The sequence below is a fragment of the Sus scrofa genome, chromosome 12 (genome assembly GCF_054392235.1).
Source record: "Sus scrofa isolate SSC_HxYL_T2T_F1_AM1 chromosome 12, Sscrofa_HxYL_maternal_Yorkshire_Landrace_v2.0, whole genome shotgun sequence".
Taxonomy (NCBI): domain Eukaryota; kingdom Metazoa; phylum Chordata; class Mammalia; order Artiodactyla; family Suidae; genus Sus; species Sus scrofa.
The window spans coordinates 54,832,532-54,850,554 of record NC_139394.1 but is presented as its reverse complement, the minus strand read 5'-3'; the positions used below and the strand labels follow the sequence as shown (position 1 = coordinate 54,850,554).

Below are 18,023 nucleotides of genomic sequence, written 5' to 3'. Positions count from 1 at the left end.
GTTTTCTTTTGCAGATGTGTGTCATTCTGCCAGTACTCATGTATTTGTCAGCTGTGAATCTAGCTCTGTCTGTTATGATGACATTTTCTTTCTCTATCTGTGGATATTTTTCCTCACCAGTGATCTGAAGATAAAGGTTGGGGGCAGGCACATCAATGCTCACAAGTTTGTCCTGGCAGCCCGCAGCGATAGCTGGAGTCTGGCCAGTTTGTCTTCCACCGAGGAGCTGGACCTGTCAGGTGAGCCTCTGACTGGCTGGGGACTCAAAAATCCCAGCACAAGAGCACTTGGCAGGAGGTTATGGTTTGACATCTTGAAGTGTTTGTGGTTTAATGAAAGTAGAATACTTTTTGTATCAATTGATGGCAGTCATAAACTAGTTAAATTATTAGTGACTCAGTAGATGGTACTTTGTGGATACTTCTGTTTAATATCTGGCTGACAGATCATAAATATTTGAGGGTCTACAGTATTGTTATAATTTATAAAATAAGACTATCTGTTCAGAAACTCTTATCATGTATAATAGTATGCTATAAATATGGGAGCATGTGTAGACAAAGAAATTTTTCTTCCACTCCAAGGAAAAAATCCTGCTGCTGTTTAGTTGCTTAAAATTTAATCATTACTGCCAAAGTAATTTTCCTGATCTGTAAGAACTGAATTCAGAAGTAACAGTTGCTCCAAAAATAAGAATATTCTTTCCTCTTTCTTTTTTTTATAGTGATTTTTATTTTTTCCATTAAAGCTGGTTTAGTATATTCTTTCTTCAACATCTAAGAATGACCATCAGTCTTCAGAATTTGAATAGGTGCACTGAAAAAAAAAAAAGGAAAATGAATAGCACATTGAGCTATTTAATGTTATTTGTTTTATGCCACAATATGTTGTATAGAATTTGGGTTAATATGGTGATTAAGGAGACTTAAAAACATCTTTCAGAAGTTGATTTCAAAATCGTGTTTTTTTTAGTTCTTGCCTAACTGCTGCTAAAAGAAATAAAAAGAGCAAATTTCCAATTTAATTTTGCAATTAATAGTCGAGAGATTACCACATAAGGAGCGTACCCAGGCATTAAGATAGATTTACTTGTAGAAGTGATTGGCTGTGTGCAAAGTCTGCTGAATTATGTCTTTGTTCAAAAGGTTTGCCAGTTCGGGAATTCTCTGGTGGCCTAGCAGTTAAAGGATCTGGCGTTATCACTGCTGTGGCACAGGTTTGATCGCTGGCCTGGAAACTTCCTCATGCCATGCGTGTGGCCAAAAAAAAAAAAAAAAGTTTGCCAATTCAGAAGGTGCTGTTTTCCACGGGCAGTGCTAGGAACCCTGAGAGGGTTGTAACACTCTCCTTGCCATATACAGTTCATACTCTGTTGGAGGAAAGGGGTTAATAAATCATTTCAGGCCAGGGCTGTATACTCAGTAGTGTAATTGCTGTATGTCTGAGGTACAGAAGCGATTAACTTGGGCTGGGGAGGAAGATGGCAGAGGTGGCTAACACCTGGGCAGTGTTGCACAGGTTCAGTAGGCATTTATCTCAAGGACATGGGGGAGTAGATGTCTGCTGCTTTCCCACTGTGAGTGAACTCTGTCTCACTATGTTCATTTCTAAGTTTAACCCGAGGGGCGTAATTCATAGTTGGAAACACACAACATACATACATGTCTGTACATGTGTGTCTGCATCCGTCCCTGAACTAAAACCTCTACTTGGGTAACAGCTTTTATTGGAAGGGCACCAGTCTCCATGATTGAAATCTCTGAACAGAGTTTTTCTTTTTTAAAAATAGAATCTTTTGGGCGTTCCCATCATGGCTCAGCAGTGAGCGAACCCTGACTAGTATCCATGAGAATGAGAGTTGGATCCCTGGCCTTGCTCAGTAGGTTAAGGATCCGGTGTTTCTGCAAGCTGTGGCGTGGGTCGCAGACACAGCTCAGATTCTGAGTTGCTGTGGCGTAGGTCGCAGACACAGCTCAGATTCTGAGTTGCTGTGGCTGTGGTGCAGGCTGATGGCTACAGCTCCAATTGGACCCTGAGCCTGGGAACCTCCATATGCCATGGGTGTGGCCCTGAAAGACCAAAAAAAAAAAAAAATTAAAAAATTGCAATATAATCTTTTGGAGTTCCTGTTGTGGCACAATGGAAATTAATCTGACTAGTATCCAGGAGGATGCAAGTTTGATCCCTGGCCTCGATCAGTGGGTTAAGGATCTGCCATTGCTGTGAGCTGTGGGGTAGGTCGAAGATGCGGCGCAGATCTGGTGTGGCTGTGACTATGGTGTAGGCCGGCAGCTGTAGCTCTGATTTGACTCCTAGCCTGGGAACCTCCATATGCTACAGGTACGGCCCTAAAAAGCAAAAATAAATAAATAAATAATCTTTGGAAGCCATATTATCTTTGACCCCATGTAACAGAGCTGTGGATAGCAAAAAACCCTTTAGATCATGAGATGTTTTTCACAGAATACTTGATAGAATTACATGAACAGATAGTTTTCAAAGACTAGTATAGATAATAAAATGCTGAAAATTCAACTTTGTTAGAAAAAAAAATTTAGGAGTTCCTGTCGTGGCGCAGTGGTTAATGAATCCGACTAGGAACCATGAGGTTGTGGGTTCGGTCCCTGCCCTTGCTCAGTGGGTTAATGATCCGGTGTTGCCATGAGCTGTGGTGTAGGTTGCAGACGTGGCTCGGATCCCGCGTTGCTGTGGCTCTGGTGTAGGCTGGTGGCTACAGCTCTGATTCAACCCCTAGCCTGGGAACCTCCATATGCCGCAGGGGCGGCCCAAGAAATAGCAAAAAGACAAAAAAAAAAAAAAAAAAAAAAAGAAAAAAAATTTCGGATAAGTTACCATCTTTTGGTACCTAAAATACCAAAAATTTGATGATCCCAGTAGTCGTGAGGCTTGTGAAGGTTGCACTCTTGAACATTGCCAGTCACGTGATAATGGATATGATGGTTTTAGAAAACTGCTAGGCAGCTGAGCTATAAAATTGTCTTTTTTTTTTTTTTTAACCTCATCATCTGACTTCTAGGTGATTCAGACAGCATAGATGTTTATCATGGTTTATGTGTAACTGCGAAATACTGAATGTAACCAAATTGAGTAAAAGTGGGGAAAAATGAAATATGACTGCTCCCCAGAACAAACAAAATTACATAAGAACACAGAAAATTGCATCAGTATATAAAAAGCTAAATTTAAACATTGAACTGAAAATCTTGCTTTTCCTTTTTTTTTTTTTTTAAATTACATCACAACATTTAAGAGTTGCTTTAACAAGTAACCATCTGACCCATAATATTGTGTCACTGGAAATCAGATTTTTCTAGAGTTTAGGAAGGTATCATGTTAATGCCTTTAAATGTCCCTGGATGCCCTACTGTTGTCAGTGATCAACGTGGTTTGATCCTGCAGTGAGGTTTGCTTTTAGGAGTGAGCACTGCAGAGCCAGCGTTTTTTGTGGCTTTGGTAGATCAGGCACCTACTGGAGTAGCTGTGGTAGAGCCTATGGCATCTGTGCTTTGCTTTATGAAGTTTATCTTTGGAGGGTGTCATGGGAGAGGGTTCCACCAAGGTGGTGGCCTCTGGGGACTTCTTCATGTTTGTGTGCTTTGTCCAGTAGTCCTGCTGCCCAGCCCGTGTGGGCATGGGTGCTATTGCCCTAAATCTGGGGTTGCAGCAGCTGAAACTGCCTCCGGAGCCTGCGTGTTATGCGATAGCTGGAAACACTACCGCTCGTGGCCGGCCAGGCGTTGAGGGAGAATAGAAATAGGTGCTTGTAAACAAGTGTATAAATAGCATGTGTAAAAAGCTATGTTTTAAGTGGTTGAACCTTTTCCACACTAATGGGCTTGGGGATAAAGCCATTTTGTGAATTTATTTGGTGTTTTGTTTCTTCAGAATTACTCCATTAGTATCACAGATGCTGAGTGCCAGACACTTTTCCGGTACTAGGGGGATAGTAGTGAACAAAACTAAATTCCTAGGAGAGATTGACAGCCTAAGCTTCACACTTTCTTTTGAAGATCTTGTGTAATTGACATTGCTTAAAATTCAAAACAAGCAAATCTTTAATTCTGTTAATTATGAGAATTTTAGCACGTCAGTGATGGTATTATATAGCAAGTGTTTAAAGTGTATTTGAACATGGAAAGTTTTCTTAAATCATACCTTGTTCAAAAAGGTAAAATGTTTTGGAGTTCCTGTTGTGGCTCAGTGGTAACGAAACCCAGCTGGTATCTATGAGGACTTGGGTTCCATCCCTGGCCCTGCTCCCTGGGTTAAGGATCTGGTGTTGCTGTGGCTGTGGCATAGGCCAGCAGCTGCAGCTCCGATTCTACCCCTAGTTTGGGAACCTAACTAGGGGTAGTATGCTACAGGTGCAGCCCTATTAAAAAAAAAAAAATGTTTTGTGCCTGATGCAATGACAAAAACACAGTCACTTTTCTAGGATTCTTGCCGTAAATGCATAACCTTAGTCTAATTATAAGAAAGCATCAGTCTAACCCAAATTGAGGAACATTCCACAGATTAAGTGAGCCACAATGGAGCTCCTAATCACCTGGTTTTAATAATCGTACTATGATTGTGCTAATATTAGGGGAAGGTGGGTAAAGGATGTATGGGAACTCTTGTCTGCACCTGCTCTGTAAATCTTAAATTGTTTCAAGAAAGATAAAAAGATATAAATTTGGAGTTCCTGTTGTGACTTGGTGGAAATGAATCTGACTAGCATCCATGAGTACACAGGTCGATCCTGGGCCTTGCTCAGTGGGTTAAGGATCCAGTGTTGCCATGAGCTGTGGTGTAGGTCGCAGACAGGGCTCGGATCCCGTGTTGCTGTGACTCTGGCGTAGGCTGGCAGCTACAGCTCCAATTGGACTGTGGGTGTGGCCCTAAAAAAAGACCAAAGAGAGGGGAAAAAAAGATATAAATTTGCTTTTTATTGATTATTTTACATATAAAGATATGTTTATAAAGATGCTGACTGTTCACTCGGGAAGAGAAGACTGTAACCGTTAGCTCAACACAGTATAACAAATCATGAGCTTTGGAGGAAAGCAGATATTTCAGTCTCAGTGAAGTAAAGCAGTTTGCTTCAGGCTCAGTGATTGGTTTATAGCCTCTGTAGCACTTGAGCCTAGCAGCTGACCCTGTGCGAGGTTCCAGGGCGGTAGAAGGCTGTTTTGAAGCTAGAGTTTCTTGCATGCTTTCTCCAGCAAAGGTCTTATGGTTCCCTGGCATAAGAGTTTATGGTGAGTCATTCAGCTTTCCTGGAATGTGTTCTGGGTCCTGTCGAGCCGTTCCGAGGAACGGGCAGCATCCTGCTTTGCTCTTTGCCGTCCAGGTGGGGAAACTGCTCATGAACGCACAGACCTGGGAGGTGGCACTGTGCAGTTGAAGGAGCAGGTGCTCAGACTGCGGGCTCAGGCACCCTAAGGTGCTACCGCAAACCCTCAAGGCCAGTGATGTTTTACATTTTCAAGAGAAACAAGGCGATATCTGTTGGATACCATGGGAACTACTAGCTCAAGATTGTTCATTTTCAGTATTTTGATGATATCCTTGGTAGTTTTAAATGTGTCCCTAAATTATTTGCTATTCTTCCCTTCAAAAGGTGGGGAATTCTTCTCTGGAGTGTAGGCGACTGAGCTGGTGGTAGAAGTGATACTTCAGAGAGGTTCTTTCTTGGGCGTGTGCCTTCTTCCTGGCTGTGTTTCGGATTGCTCGCTTTGGAAGGAGTTGGCTGCTGTGTCATGAGGACTCTCAAACAGCCTTTGCGGCCTCTTGCTAACAGCTGAGACCCTCTCCCAGAGATTCTCTTAGAGCTTCACGAAATCTATTTTATCTGTGGTCATGTCTCCTTACTCGATCCTAACATGACTTTTGTGTTTTTCTCTAATCTTTGGTTATTCTTGAATTGTCTGTGTGTTGGTTAAAATAGTCTGCCTTGGAGTTCCCATCGTGGCTCAGTGGTTAACGAATCCGACTAGGAACCATGAGGTTGCGAGTTTGATCCCTGGCCTTGCTCAGTGGGTTAAGGATCCAGTGTTGCTGTGAGCTGTGGTGTAGGTCGCAGATGTGGCTTGGATCTGGCGTTGCTGTGGCTGTGGTGTAGGCCGGCAGCTGTAGCTCCAATTCGACCCCTAGCCTGGGAACCTCCATATGCCGAGGGAACATACCTAGAAAAGGCAAAAAAACAAACTAAAACTAAAACTAAAAAAAAAAAAAAAATAGTCTGCCTTAATAATAGTCGTAGGAATTCTCATTGTGGCTCAGTGGTAAGGAACCTGACTGGTATCCATGAGGTTGTGGGTTTGATCCCTGCGCTTGCTTAGTGGGTTAAGGATCTGGCATTGCTGTGAGTTGTGGTGTAGGCTGGCAGCTGCAGCTCCAGTGCAGCCCTTAGCCTGGAAACTTCAGTATGTCGTGGGTGCAGCCCTAGAAAAAACAAAGAAAAAGGAAAAAAAATAATCATAGCAAATTTTTATATAGCAATTACTGTTTGGTGCAGCTAACCAGGTATTAATGCATGTATCTTTAGAATAATACTTTGAGGAGTATTATCTTTAATGCTTTTAGAATAATACTCTTATAGATGAGGAAATTGTGAAGCGATATTAAATAACTCCCTCAAGGTCACACAATAGTAATGGTCCAAGCTGGGGTTTGACCCCAGTTATTTGAGCTGCAGAATCCATGTCATTAACCACAAGGCTGTGCTGCCTCTCACTTTTGGTTTCTTTTTCTTCTGACTTTATTGAGATATAAAGGAAGTGAAATAAATTGTCCACAGTAAAAGTGTACAGTTTGATTAGTTTTGACGTAACTGTGAAGCCATCACCACATGGAATAACAAACATTTTCTTTATTTTGTTTTTGCTTTTTAGTGCTGCGCCTACGGCATATGGAGGTTCCCAGGCTAGGGGTCGAATTGGAGCTGTAGCTGCCAGCCTATGCCAGAGCCACAGCAACTCAGGATCTGAGCCATGTCTGCGACCTACACCACAGCTCATGGCAATGCCGGATCCTTAACCCACTGAGCAAGGCCAGGGGTCGAACCTGTGTCCTCGTGGATATCAGTCAGATTTGTTTCCACTGAGCCACAATGGTAGCTCCTCGTGTATGTTATCTGAGCCATTCTTTTATATATATATGTATTTTTTTTTTTGTCTTTTCTAGGGCAGCACCCAAGGCATGTGGAGGTTCCAGGCTAGGGGTCTAATCAGAGCTCTTGCTAATGGCCTACGCCACAGCCACAGCAACATCAGATCCAAGCCGTGTCTGAGACCTACACCACAGCTCATGGCAAGGTCAGATCCTTAACCCACTGAGCAAGGCCAGGGATCGAACCCGCATCCTCATGGACAGTAGTTGGGTTCATTATCCACTGAGCCATGATGGGAACTCCACCTTCTTTTCTTTTTTTTTCTTTTTGCTATTTCTTGGGCCGCTCCCGAGGCATATGGAGGTTTCCAGGCTAGGGGTCGAATCGGAGCTGTAGCCACCGGCCTACGCCAGAGCCACAGCAACGCAGGATCCGAGCCGCATCTGCAACCTACACCACAGCTCACGGCAACGCTGGATCGTTAACCCACTGAGCAAGGGCAGGGACCGAACCGGCAACCTCATGGTTCCTAGTGGGATTCGTTAACCACTGCGCCACGACGGGAACTCCATCCCCACCTTCTTTTCTAATGTAAGGACTTAAAGCTCTAAGTTTCTATGTACTGTTCTAGCTTCATCCCTGCAAATTTTCATATGTTGTATTTTCATTGTCATTTAGTTCAGGATATATTCTGTTTTTCCTTGTGGGTTCTTCTTTGACCCTTGAATTATTTACAGGTGTGTTGCTTAATTTCTAGATATTTGGGATTTTCCTAGATATTTTGTTGTTATTGGTTTCCAATTTAGTTGTTATTGTCCAAGAACATACTTTATGTTTCGATCCTTTTAAATTTATTGAGACTTTTTTTATGGCTCCACACGTGGCCTGTCCTGGTGATTACAGGCACATTTGAAAAGAAAGTATATTCTGCAATTGTTGGATGTAGTGCTCTTTAAATGTCAGATCAAAGTGTTTGATAATATTTTTCATTTTTTTTTTTTTTTTTTTTGTCTTTTTGCCTTTTCTTGGGCCGCTCCCGAGGCATATGGAGGTTCCCAGGCTAGGGGTCTAATCAGAGCTGTAGCCACCGGCCTACGCCAGGGCCACAGCAACGCAGGATCCGAGCCGCATCTGCAACCTACACCACAGCTCATGGCAACGCCGGATCCTTAACCCACTGAGCAAGGGCAGGGACCGAACCGCCAACCTCATGGTTCCTAGTCAGATTCGTTAACCACTGTGCCACGATGGAAACTCCTGATAATATTTTTCAGACCTTCTGTATGTTTTCTTTGTATGTCTAGTTCTGTATGTTCCTTGAAGGTGGGTATTAATGTCTGTAATTTTAGAACTCTCAAGTTCTTTCTTGAATTCTGTCAGTGTTTGCTTCATGAATTTCCTTTCTTTGTCGTTATCCTCATGTACATTTGTAATTATTATTACTTTCTGATAAATAGTGGCTTTATCATTTTGAAATGATAATTTTTATAACTAGTAACACTCTGTCTTGAAGTCTGTTTTATCTGATATTAGTCACTGCAACCTTCTTATGCTTATTATTTGCATGATAAATCTTTTTCTGTTTACTTTCAACTTATCTGTATCTTTTTATTTTGTGTTCCTTAAGCAGCATATAGTGAGGTCTTGCTTTTCTCTCTCTCTTTCTTTTTTTTTTTTTTTTTTTTGTCTTTTTGTCTTTTTAGGGCTGCACCTGCGGCATATGGAGGTTCCCAGGCTAGGGGTCCAATCGGAGCTGTAGCTGCTGGCCTACGCCAGAGCCACAGCAATGCGGGATTCGAGCCACATCTGTAACCTATACCACAGCTCATGGCAATGCTGGATTTGTTTTGTTTTTTGGGATCCTTTAACCCACTGTGCCAGGCTAGGGATTGAACCTGTGCCTCTGCAGAGACCTGAGCTGCTGCAGTCAGATTCTTAACCCACTGTGCCACAGCAGGAACTCCTTTTTTTGCCTTCATTTCTAAAGGATATTTTTGCTAGATTTGGAAACTTGAGTTGACAGCACCCCCCCCCCCCAGTTTTCTAGCACATTAAAGATATTTTTCCACTGTATTCTGGCCTCTGATTTCTGATAAGAAATCTGCAGTCATTGGAATCTTTCCTCTGTATGTAGTGGTCATTTTTCTGTAGTTGCTTTTAAGACTTTTTCTTTTTTTTATAGAATAATTTTTATTTTTAATTGTGTTAAAATGCATATAATGTAAAACTTACCTTTTTTTTTTTGCCTTTCAGGGCATATGGAGGTTCTCAGGCTAGGGGTCTAATCAGAGCTACAGCAGCCACAGCCACAGCAACTCGGGGATCTGAGCCTTGTCTGCAACCTACAGCACAGCTCAGGGCAACACCGAATCCTTAACCCACTGAGCAAGGCCAGGGATCCAACCCGCAACCTCTTGGTTCCTAGTTGGATTCGTTTCCACTGCACAACAGCAGGAACTCCACCATTTTAAACATTTTTAAGTTTTCAGTTCAGCATTGTTAAGTATATCAACTGTTGTGAATCTTCATTGATGTGCAGCCTATCTCCAGAGTTTTTTCATTTTGTAAAACTGAAAATCTGTGCCCGTTAAATAGCACCTCCTCATTTTCCCTGCTTCTACCCCTTGGCAACTGCCCTTCTACTCTGTTTCTTTAATTCACTTTAATTATCTCATGTAAGTAGAATCATAAAGTATTTGTCTTTTTGTGACTAGCTTATTTTATTTATTAACGCAATGTTCTCAAAGTTCATTCATTTTTTTTGTATGTGTCGAAATTTCCTTGCTTTTTAAGGCTGAATAGTATTCTGTGTATATACCATATTACCCATCTGTCCACTGAAGGACACTTGGGTTGCTTCTACCTTTCGACTATTGTAAATAAGGCTGCAGTGAATATTGGTGTACACATCTTTCTTTTAGATCCTGCTTTCAGGAGTTCCCGTTGTGGCTCAGTGGTAATGAACCCAACTAGTATCCATGAGGACATGGGTTCGATCTCTGGCCTTGCTCGGCGGGTTAAGGATCCGGCGTTGCTGTGGGCTGTGGTCTAGGTTGCAGACATGTCTTGGATCCTGCATTGCTGTGGCTGTGGTTTAGGTTGGCAGCTGTAGCTCCCATTCGACCACTAGCCTGGGAACCTCTATATGCCGTGGGTGCGGCCCTAAAAAAAAAAAAAAAAGATCTTTATTGTTAAAATTTTCTAATCATCATCTGACAACACAGGGTCATCATAAACCTTCAGTTTGTAAAACAAACAAGCAAACAAAACCAAACCCCACAGTATCTGTGAAGTGCCGTAAAGTGAATTGCAATAAAATGAGTTATGTCTGTACATAGTTTTGGCACTTTTTGGTGACTCTGGACAAATCACATGGTCTACCTATTTTCTCTTACATTAAGAGACATTAAACCCAGTTTACAAAGCCAGCTTAGAATTTCACTTTATTCTAAGATCTGTTCTGTTATAGTTGAAATACTCCTTCAACTAGATTATTTCTATAAATCTAATTAGATGGTCTTCTGATTTTAAAATGTTTTCTCAGAGTTCACACTGCAGCTGTGGCTTGGATTCAGTCCTTGGCCCCAGGAACCTCCATATGCTGTGTGTGTGGCCATTAAAAAAAAAAAAAGTTTGGAGTTCCCGTCATGGCGCAGTGGTTAACGAATCCGACTAGGAACCATGAGGTTGCGGGTTCGATCCCTGCCTTTGCTCAGTGGGTTAACGATCCGGCGTTGCCGTGAGCTGTGGTGTAGGTTGCAGACGCGGCTCGGATCCCGCGTTGCTGTGGCTCTGGCGTAGACTGGTGGCTACAGCTCCGATTCAACGCCTAGCCTGGGAACCTCCATATGCCGTGGGAGCAGCCCAAGAAATAGCAACAATAACAACAACAACAACAAAAAAGACAAAAAGACAAAAAAAAAAAAAAGTTTGAGTTCCCATCGTGGTGCAGCAGTATATAGGTCGGCAGCTGTAGCTCCAATTCCTACCCTAGCCTGGGAACTTCCATGTGCCTGGGGTGTGGCCCTAAAAAAAGAAAAAAAATTACACTGGTGTGTATGTTCATTAAATAAAAATCAGGGAGATGATAATCTAAAAATAATTAGTTACAAATTCTAGTAGGGTTGATAATTTTAGTGTATGACCTTCTAGTGTCTCAGTAGATAGGTAGATAGTCAATCTATGTATGGCCATACAACCCTGAATGTCTTCTCTCTTGGATTGATCTTGGAAGGTAAGTAGGGTTGGACCTGGTTAATACTTGGATGGGAGGCAGACGCAAAACTGTATATATGTGGGTGTGTGTGTATGTGCACCCATGTACACATGCAAATATATCTAACACAAATGAAATTGTTTAATACATGTATTTTTAACTACTTGGTTTTTTAACCTGCTATATAGTGAATTTTTTTATGTTGAATATGGATCTAAATAATTTTAATTGATGCACAATTTTCTAGTATATATTATTTAATTAATTCTCTATTATTGGACTTTTAAGATTTTTGCTTCAGTTTTTCGTTATTAAAAATAATAGTGCATTGACTTATATTTCTCTATATTTGTTGAGTTATATTCATAGGATAATGTACATGTATAATTTCTGTGTAAAAGGTTATGCATTTTAAAGGATCTTTGCTAGTCTGAGACAAAAAATACATTCTAGCTGAAATTTGTATTTCATTGTTGGTAAGGCTTATTGTTCATTTATCTCTGTGAGTTACCTATTTATATCTATTGCCCACATTTCCATTGGGTGATCGTATTTTCATTTTTGTTTGTACGATCTTTTTATTAGAGAAGTTCCCTGGTGGCTCAGTGATAAATGTAAGCTATTTTTCATATAAAATATATTCGGAGGTCTCTATGGCCTAGCAGGTTAGTGCTCCATCGTTGTTACTGCAGCTGTTTGGTCCGTGTCCTGGGAACTGCCACATGCCACAGGTGCAACAACAACAGCAAAAATTTCCCTTGTTTGACTTACATCTTTTAATAGGTTCATTTCCCCTACCCACTGCCCCTTGCAAAACTTAACACGTCTCTGGAGTCAGATGGGACTCAGAATGCTTAAGCGCCAATTTTAATGGCTGTGTGGTATATCTTTGAGTTGCGTATACCAGAATTTCCTTCCTTAGCCTCACCTTTTGGGGGGTCCTCAGGAAGGCCTGAGTATGTCCTCTGTGCCTTGTTTTCAGTGCCTCCACTTTCTTTCCCCAGATGCCAACCCCGAGGTGACAATGACAATGCTTCGCTGGATCTATACGGATGAGTTGGAGTTCAGAGAAGATGATGTGTTCCTGACTGAGTTGATGAAACTAGCTAATCGGTTTCAGCTACAGCTCCTTAGGGAGAGGCAAGTCACAGCAGATATATTCAAGCACCTCAGATGGTGGTGGCTGAGCTTTAATTATGCCAAGCTCTGGGAAAACAGCTGCTTCTGCTAATGTAAATAACTTTTGCAAGGTGTTCTTTTAAAGGCAATAGTGGGGGGAGAATTTTATCTCCCTTCCTTTGTGTTATCTTGTAAGCTAAGCTTTGGCCAAAGCTCTCCCTGGTTTATTACCTGAGATCATAAAGTTTTGTGAACTGATGAACTGAATATGAAATAACATATCCAGTGTCAACCCCTCCCCTTTCCTTCCTATGCCTTTTCCTTTGACATTTCATCCTACTTTCTTTTTTTTTTTTTTTTTTTGGTCTTTTTGCTATTTCTTTGGGCCGCTCCGCGGCATATGGAGGTTCCCAGGCTAGGGGTCGAATTGGAGCTGTAGCCACCGGCCTACACCAGAGCCACAGCAACTCGGGATCCGAGCCGCGTCTGCAACCTACATCACAGCTCACGGCAACGCTGGATCGTTAACCCACTGAGCAAGGGCAGGGACCGAACCCGCAACCTCATGGTTCCTAGTCGGATTCGTTAACCACTGCGCCACAACGGGAACTCCCCATCCTACTTTCTGATATGTCTACCTGGATGAAGTTGTAGGATAATCTCTTGTTAGAAACACATTAAATGCCTGAATTAATCCCGGAGAGTTTCGTAGTCAGTGTTTCTGAGATCTCGCTTCATTTGTTACTGCTTTTTAGGTTCCCAAGGAGATGGCCTGCTCTGTTTTACATACTGCATTTTCTCCGTTGCTCTCCCGAGTTGGCCTTTTAGAACAACAGAAAGCAAAACCCGAGGATACTGGGCAGAATGCCCTTTGCTTTGTTGGAGGTGTGGCCCTTGGTAGTCGGCCTGGTCGGTGGAATGTCGGTGGTCTTCTGTATTCTGTGTGCGTGAAGGAGTGGCTTTTCTTTCCTCCTGGTGGGTCAAGGGATGGTTTCCGCCATCGGGAGGCCTGCCGCCTGTTGTTGTGTTGCCCTCAGGGAGTGAGAGAGACCTTGCTGCCTAGAGCTGCTTGTTCTGTTTTCATCGTGGGGCCGACGTTTCCCATGAGGCGCCCGCGTGCCCCACACGCATCAGCACCCGGGTTACTCCTAACTATCTATGATGCATGTGGGCTCGAGGACATTTTAATACCTAAATCTAAGAATTAAAAAAAAACAAAAACAAAACCAAAAGAGGGTCTAAGATTTGTAGGCACTGTAATATTAGGTTTACCAAAGAGTACTGTAAAGGCCTTTCTTTGGGTGAGTTTTTGAATTATCTGAGAGTGAAATGAGAATGATTTTAACTAGATTGAGTGTGATTTATATCTTCTTTTTCCCTCCAGATTTCCTGAGCTTTCTCCCGTTGCTTATAAATTAAATTGCTTCAATAAAAGTGCCCTGGGATTGGAGTAGTTTAGATAATTGTAATTTGTGTAATGGAGTCTTTAATTAAAATGTTTGTTATTTATTGACTGGTGAGGCTTCATAACTATCAACATTACCAGATGCTCAGTTTTGTGTTGTTGAATGAGGGCATTAAGTTTATCTGCTGCGGTTCTGTTAAGAGCTAGGGTGGAGGAGACTCCGTCCTGGAGTCAAATGTTGGCTTTTAAAAGATCACAGAGTGCCCCCTGCCGTCTGGAGGAGAAGTTACACATTTGAAAGAGTGCTCGAAAGGGCTCGGCCACAAATGTGTGCTGTTAAATGTGAGGCACGTATTGCTTGTTTTTGTAATCAGGGATCGTGGTGGGTTGGGAGTGCTGTCACCAACTTGATGAAGAGCTAATGTTTTGGGTAAGCATTATCAGGAAAATACTCTTTTTTAAAAAGAATTAATAGTGTTTGCTACTGATTGACAGTTAATATAATTATATCCTGATTATTAACTACATGTTCAGTGTATGGTGTTTGGAAAGTATAGAATCATGTAAAGAAAAAAAGTAAATCAACTGTAATTCAACCACTGTTCACCTTCTCTTGTTTACCCTTTTAGTAATTTTCCTGTCTTAGAGTCATACATATGGGATTGATACAAAACTAGACAGGAGTTTGTGGGATCTTCAGTATATGCTTGATTTTGTACTTTCAAAATTAGTTTTGTCGTTTTCGTGCATCCATCTCCTGTTGAACTCTAAAATTAAAAACACGGAGTTCTTGAGGCTCAGGGGGTTAAGAATCCGACCAGTATCCGTAGTGGATTCAACCCCTGGCCTCACTCAGTGGGGTAAGGATCCAGCACTGCCATGAGCTGTGGTGCAGGTCACAGACGCGGCTCAGATCCCATGTTGTGGCTGTGGCGTAGGCTGGCAGCTGTGGCGTAGGCTGGCAGCTGCAGCTCCGGTTCAGCCCCTCACCTGGGAACTTCCATATGCCGCAGGTGCAGCCCTGAAAGTAAGTGAATAAATAAATTTAGAATTAAATTAAAAAGGTGTTAACAACAAATCACTTCTGAGGAAGCCAGTCTGCCTTGCTACTTTCCAGAGAAAAGACATGTCCTGAGAATCTGAATTTTTAAAAATGATCACATGTTCTTCCGGTGTGTAAATCACCTCAGTTACTATTTATAGGCTGTCCAGCTAGTGAATGGCACTCCAGGGGTTCCAGAGTTTCGTGAAACTAAAGTATCTGCCATGTGTCACAAAACATCTGTCCTCCTGAAGCAGAGTCGAGTATCTTGGTGTGTTGTCTTCGGCAGGAGTAAGGAGGAGAACGGAATTTTCAGACTCTCAATGCTTGTCTGTAAAAATTCTTTGTAAAGTGCTGTACAGATGTGTCCGATGTGATTCCCGAGATCACGCCGTGTGTTAGGATGCTAGGATGTTCGTCATCGTGAAAGCGGTAGAAGTTTCCCGTATCTGAAAAGGAGACCTTTTTCTGCTGAAAAGCTCTGATGTCATAGGGCTCCGATGACTTGGTGAGACAGTGCTGTGGTATGCTAGATGCTAGGGACACCAGCTGAGGGACAGCAGTGGTTCCGACAGCAGGGGCTCAGACAACACGGTCACTTAGTGTGATAGTAACTTATTTGGATATTGTGATAATTGGGTTTGAAGGTGCCCTGGGGAGATGCTTCTTTACACCACATCAGCTGTATCGCTTAAAAACAAGGCACTTAAGCCCAGGTCTTGGAATAAAATCGGTGCCTTCATTTACAGCCAGGTGGAGAATCAGCTCCGAGATTATTCTTGCCTCTAGCCTAAGGCCTCACTTGTGAGCTATGGAAGGTTTGTTCCTCCTCCTCCCCAGGTCTTTCTCATAATTTTCTCCTTCTTTCCCCCACCTCCTGCTCACCACTAGTTATCCAAACCAAAATTGGGAGTTACCTGCTCACCAGTCAGTGCTACTTGCGGTAGTTTGGAAACCCTTTGTATCGGTTATTAAATTTTGTGAGTGAGCGTACCTTTCATATACCTCAGACTGTGCCAAGTTTATATAGTTTTCCTTGATTTTGCAAAACAGCGATCCTCTAAACCTCTAAAGTAGAGTATTCTTATGTCACAGAGCGCCTGCGTAGCTTGGCGTTTCAAACGCAGTGGACCTCATCTGAGGTCTTTCTCACCTCATGGTCCATTTTGCTCTCATCACAGCATTCTGCCCTCGTGATCAGAAAAGGGTTTCTGTGGGGCTGTGGGACAGCGATGGTGGGGTGTCAGGGGACACTGACACCATACTAGGCCTCTCTCCGCTGCCCTTGGATGTGAACCAGATTTGTAGAGAGATGTACAAGGCAAGGGAGATGGAAGGACCATGCTGCCCGCCTCCTTCCCCCCTGCCCGTTTCTGTGGCAGCTCACTGGGATTTTCAGGAATTCTGGGGTAGCAAAAATCTGGGGCTTCCCAGCTCTGCATCTTGTAAGCTAGGATGTGCCCCTGCTTTGTGCTGCCAGAGGCCTGCCTACCTGCCTGTGTGCAGCCCTCTCTTCCCTGCTGTGGTGGGCGCCCCCTTACTAGTGATTGTGAGAGTCTTGTTGTCGTTACTGTTGTTGTGCTTGTTACCAGGCCTTACGGACGTCCGCTGTAGCCAGCTCTTCTCTGTCTTGGTGTACTGTAGTTTGCCTCCCAGCTCAGTTGTTTTTATACATGACACATTTTTAAAGTGGGCTTTCTAAGCTTTATTGAGCTGTAATTCACTTACCATATAGGTCACCATTTGGGAAGACTTGTATAAGGAGGGGTTCATATGCTGAGGCATGGAGCCTCATAGCTGAAGCTACTTCTAAGCCACACTGGTTGCGTGCTCGCGTTGTGCTCCTGGGAACTGCCCGTTGTCCCATGCAGCACATCCCAGAGGACTGAGCTTGACCCATCGTGTGTTGATATTACACCTACCTGTGTGTATGAACATTTGCACGTGATTACTTTCAAGGGTGTTGGGGGTTATGCTTAACCTGTTTATTTACAGATTATTTTGATTCTGAGCAGAATGAGTAATATAATACCGGACTTTTAAAATACAGTAACTCAGCTATCGTATATTCTTAACTGCTTTGCATAGACCTTACACCTCGGTGCTCTTGGACATGGCTGGCCAGTACACAGATTATTGCTTTGGGTTTCTCACTTGCGCATCTCTTGGTCCTAATACTGTACCTCGTCCCTGTGCTCTCGTAGATGTGAGAAGGGTGTGATGTCTCTGGTGAACGTCAGGAACTGTATCCGCTTCTATCAGACAGCAGAGGAGCTGAATGCCAGCACGCTCGTGAACTACTGTGCGGAAATTATTGCAAGTCACTGGGTGAGTGCAAGCCCGAGGGATGTGGAAGTAGGAAGGCTGGGGCTTGGGACCTGGTTCCATAGAAAGAGACCTCTCTGGTCCCTAGTGTCCTCTTGGAATGAAATTGAAGGCTCAATAGTTGCGTTAGGTGAGCTGGGAGGTTTTTGTTGTTTTGTTTTTGGCTCTCAAAGTCTTGTTGTTCTGATGTTGGAGTAGAGGGGCAGAAGGTAGCTCAGGTCGGGAAGCAGGCTTGGAACGAAGGGACACACCCGCGTCACCTTCCTCTGCAGGAGCTGCAGCGGAGCCACGGGCGCGGGGGCCGTTGTGGGGCCATCCGGCCCTTCCCAGCTCTCCCCGAGAGGGTGGTTGTGTTTACGTCTGCCCTTCTTAGGTAGCTTTCATCAGAAAGAACTGATACTGCCTTTCTTTTGTTGTTGTTGTTGTTTTGTGCATTAAAAAAAAATCGTGGCTAGTGTCATGCTTTATAGCCTAGTTTCTGCAAGTTGTTTGGTATTCAACAACAACATGTGAAAAACGTACCTTAAGGAACTGGGTTTTAAAGGACTGAAACAGGCACAGTAACCTTTCTCCTGAAATGGGTAGATGTTTAGAGAGCTGCAGCGGCAGAGACCGGCTCGGTGGAGGGATTTGTTTGTGGACGTTCCAGTGAATTCTGTGATGGCCCTCTTTGTAGGGCTGAGGGGCGGACCCTGTTCTCGCGTGGGTGGGGACCCCTCGGGACTGCGTCCCCGTGGGGTGTCAGTGTTGGTTGTGCTTTACCGTCCTCACCAAAGGCTCCATGCCCGGGAGGCGGGCCACG

At 43.2% G+C, this 18,023-nt stretch overlaps 1 protein-coding gene across 10 annotated transcripts in view; it reads left to right on the top strand.

Moving 5' to 3' along the window:
* Window positions 1–18,023, top strand: part of ANKFY1 (ankyrin repeat and FYVE domain containing 1) — an 88,930-nt gene that overhangs the window by 25,418 nt on the left and 45,489 nt on the right. For 3 of the 10 annotated variants that reach the window (XR_014821497.1, XR_001299971.3, XM_013981229.3), the window contains exons 3-5: window positions 121–239; window positions 12,335–12,470; window positions 17,101–17,224. Coding sequence is in view for 4 of the 10 variants with exons in the window: in XM_013981229.3 (XP_013836683.2) it covers window positions 121–239; window positions 12,335–12,470; window positions 17,101–17,224 (379 nt within the window). In the remaining 6 variants the exon portion in view is untranslated. Of the gene's footprint in view, window positions 1–120; window positions 240–12,334; window positions 12,563–17,100; window positions 17,225–18,023 lie in introns of all 10 variants that reach the window. The other 7 variants (XR_014821498.1, XR_002337325.2, XM_021067694.2 and 4 more) reach the window with 3 other exon arrangements.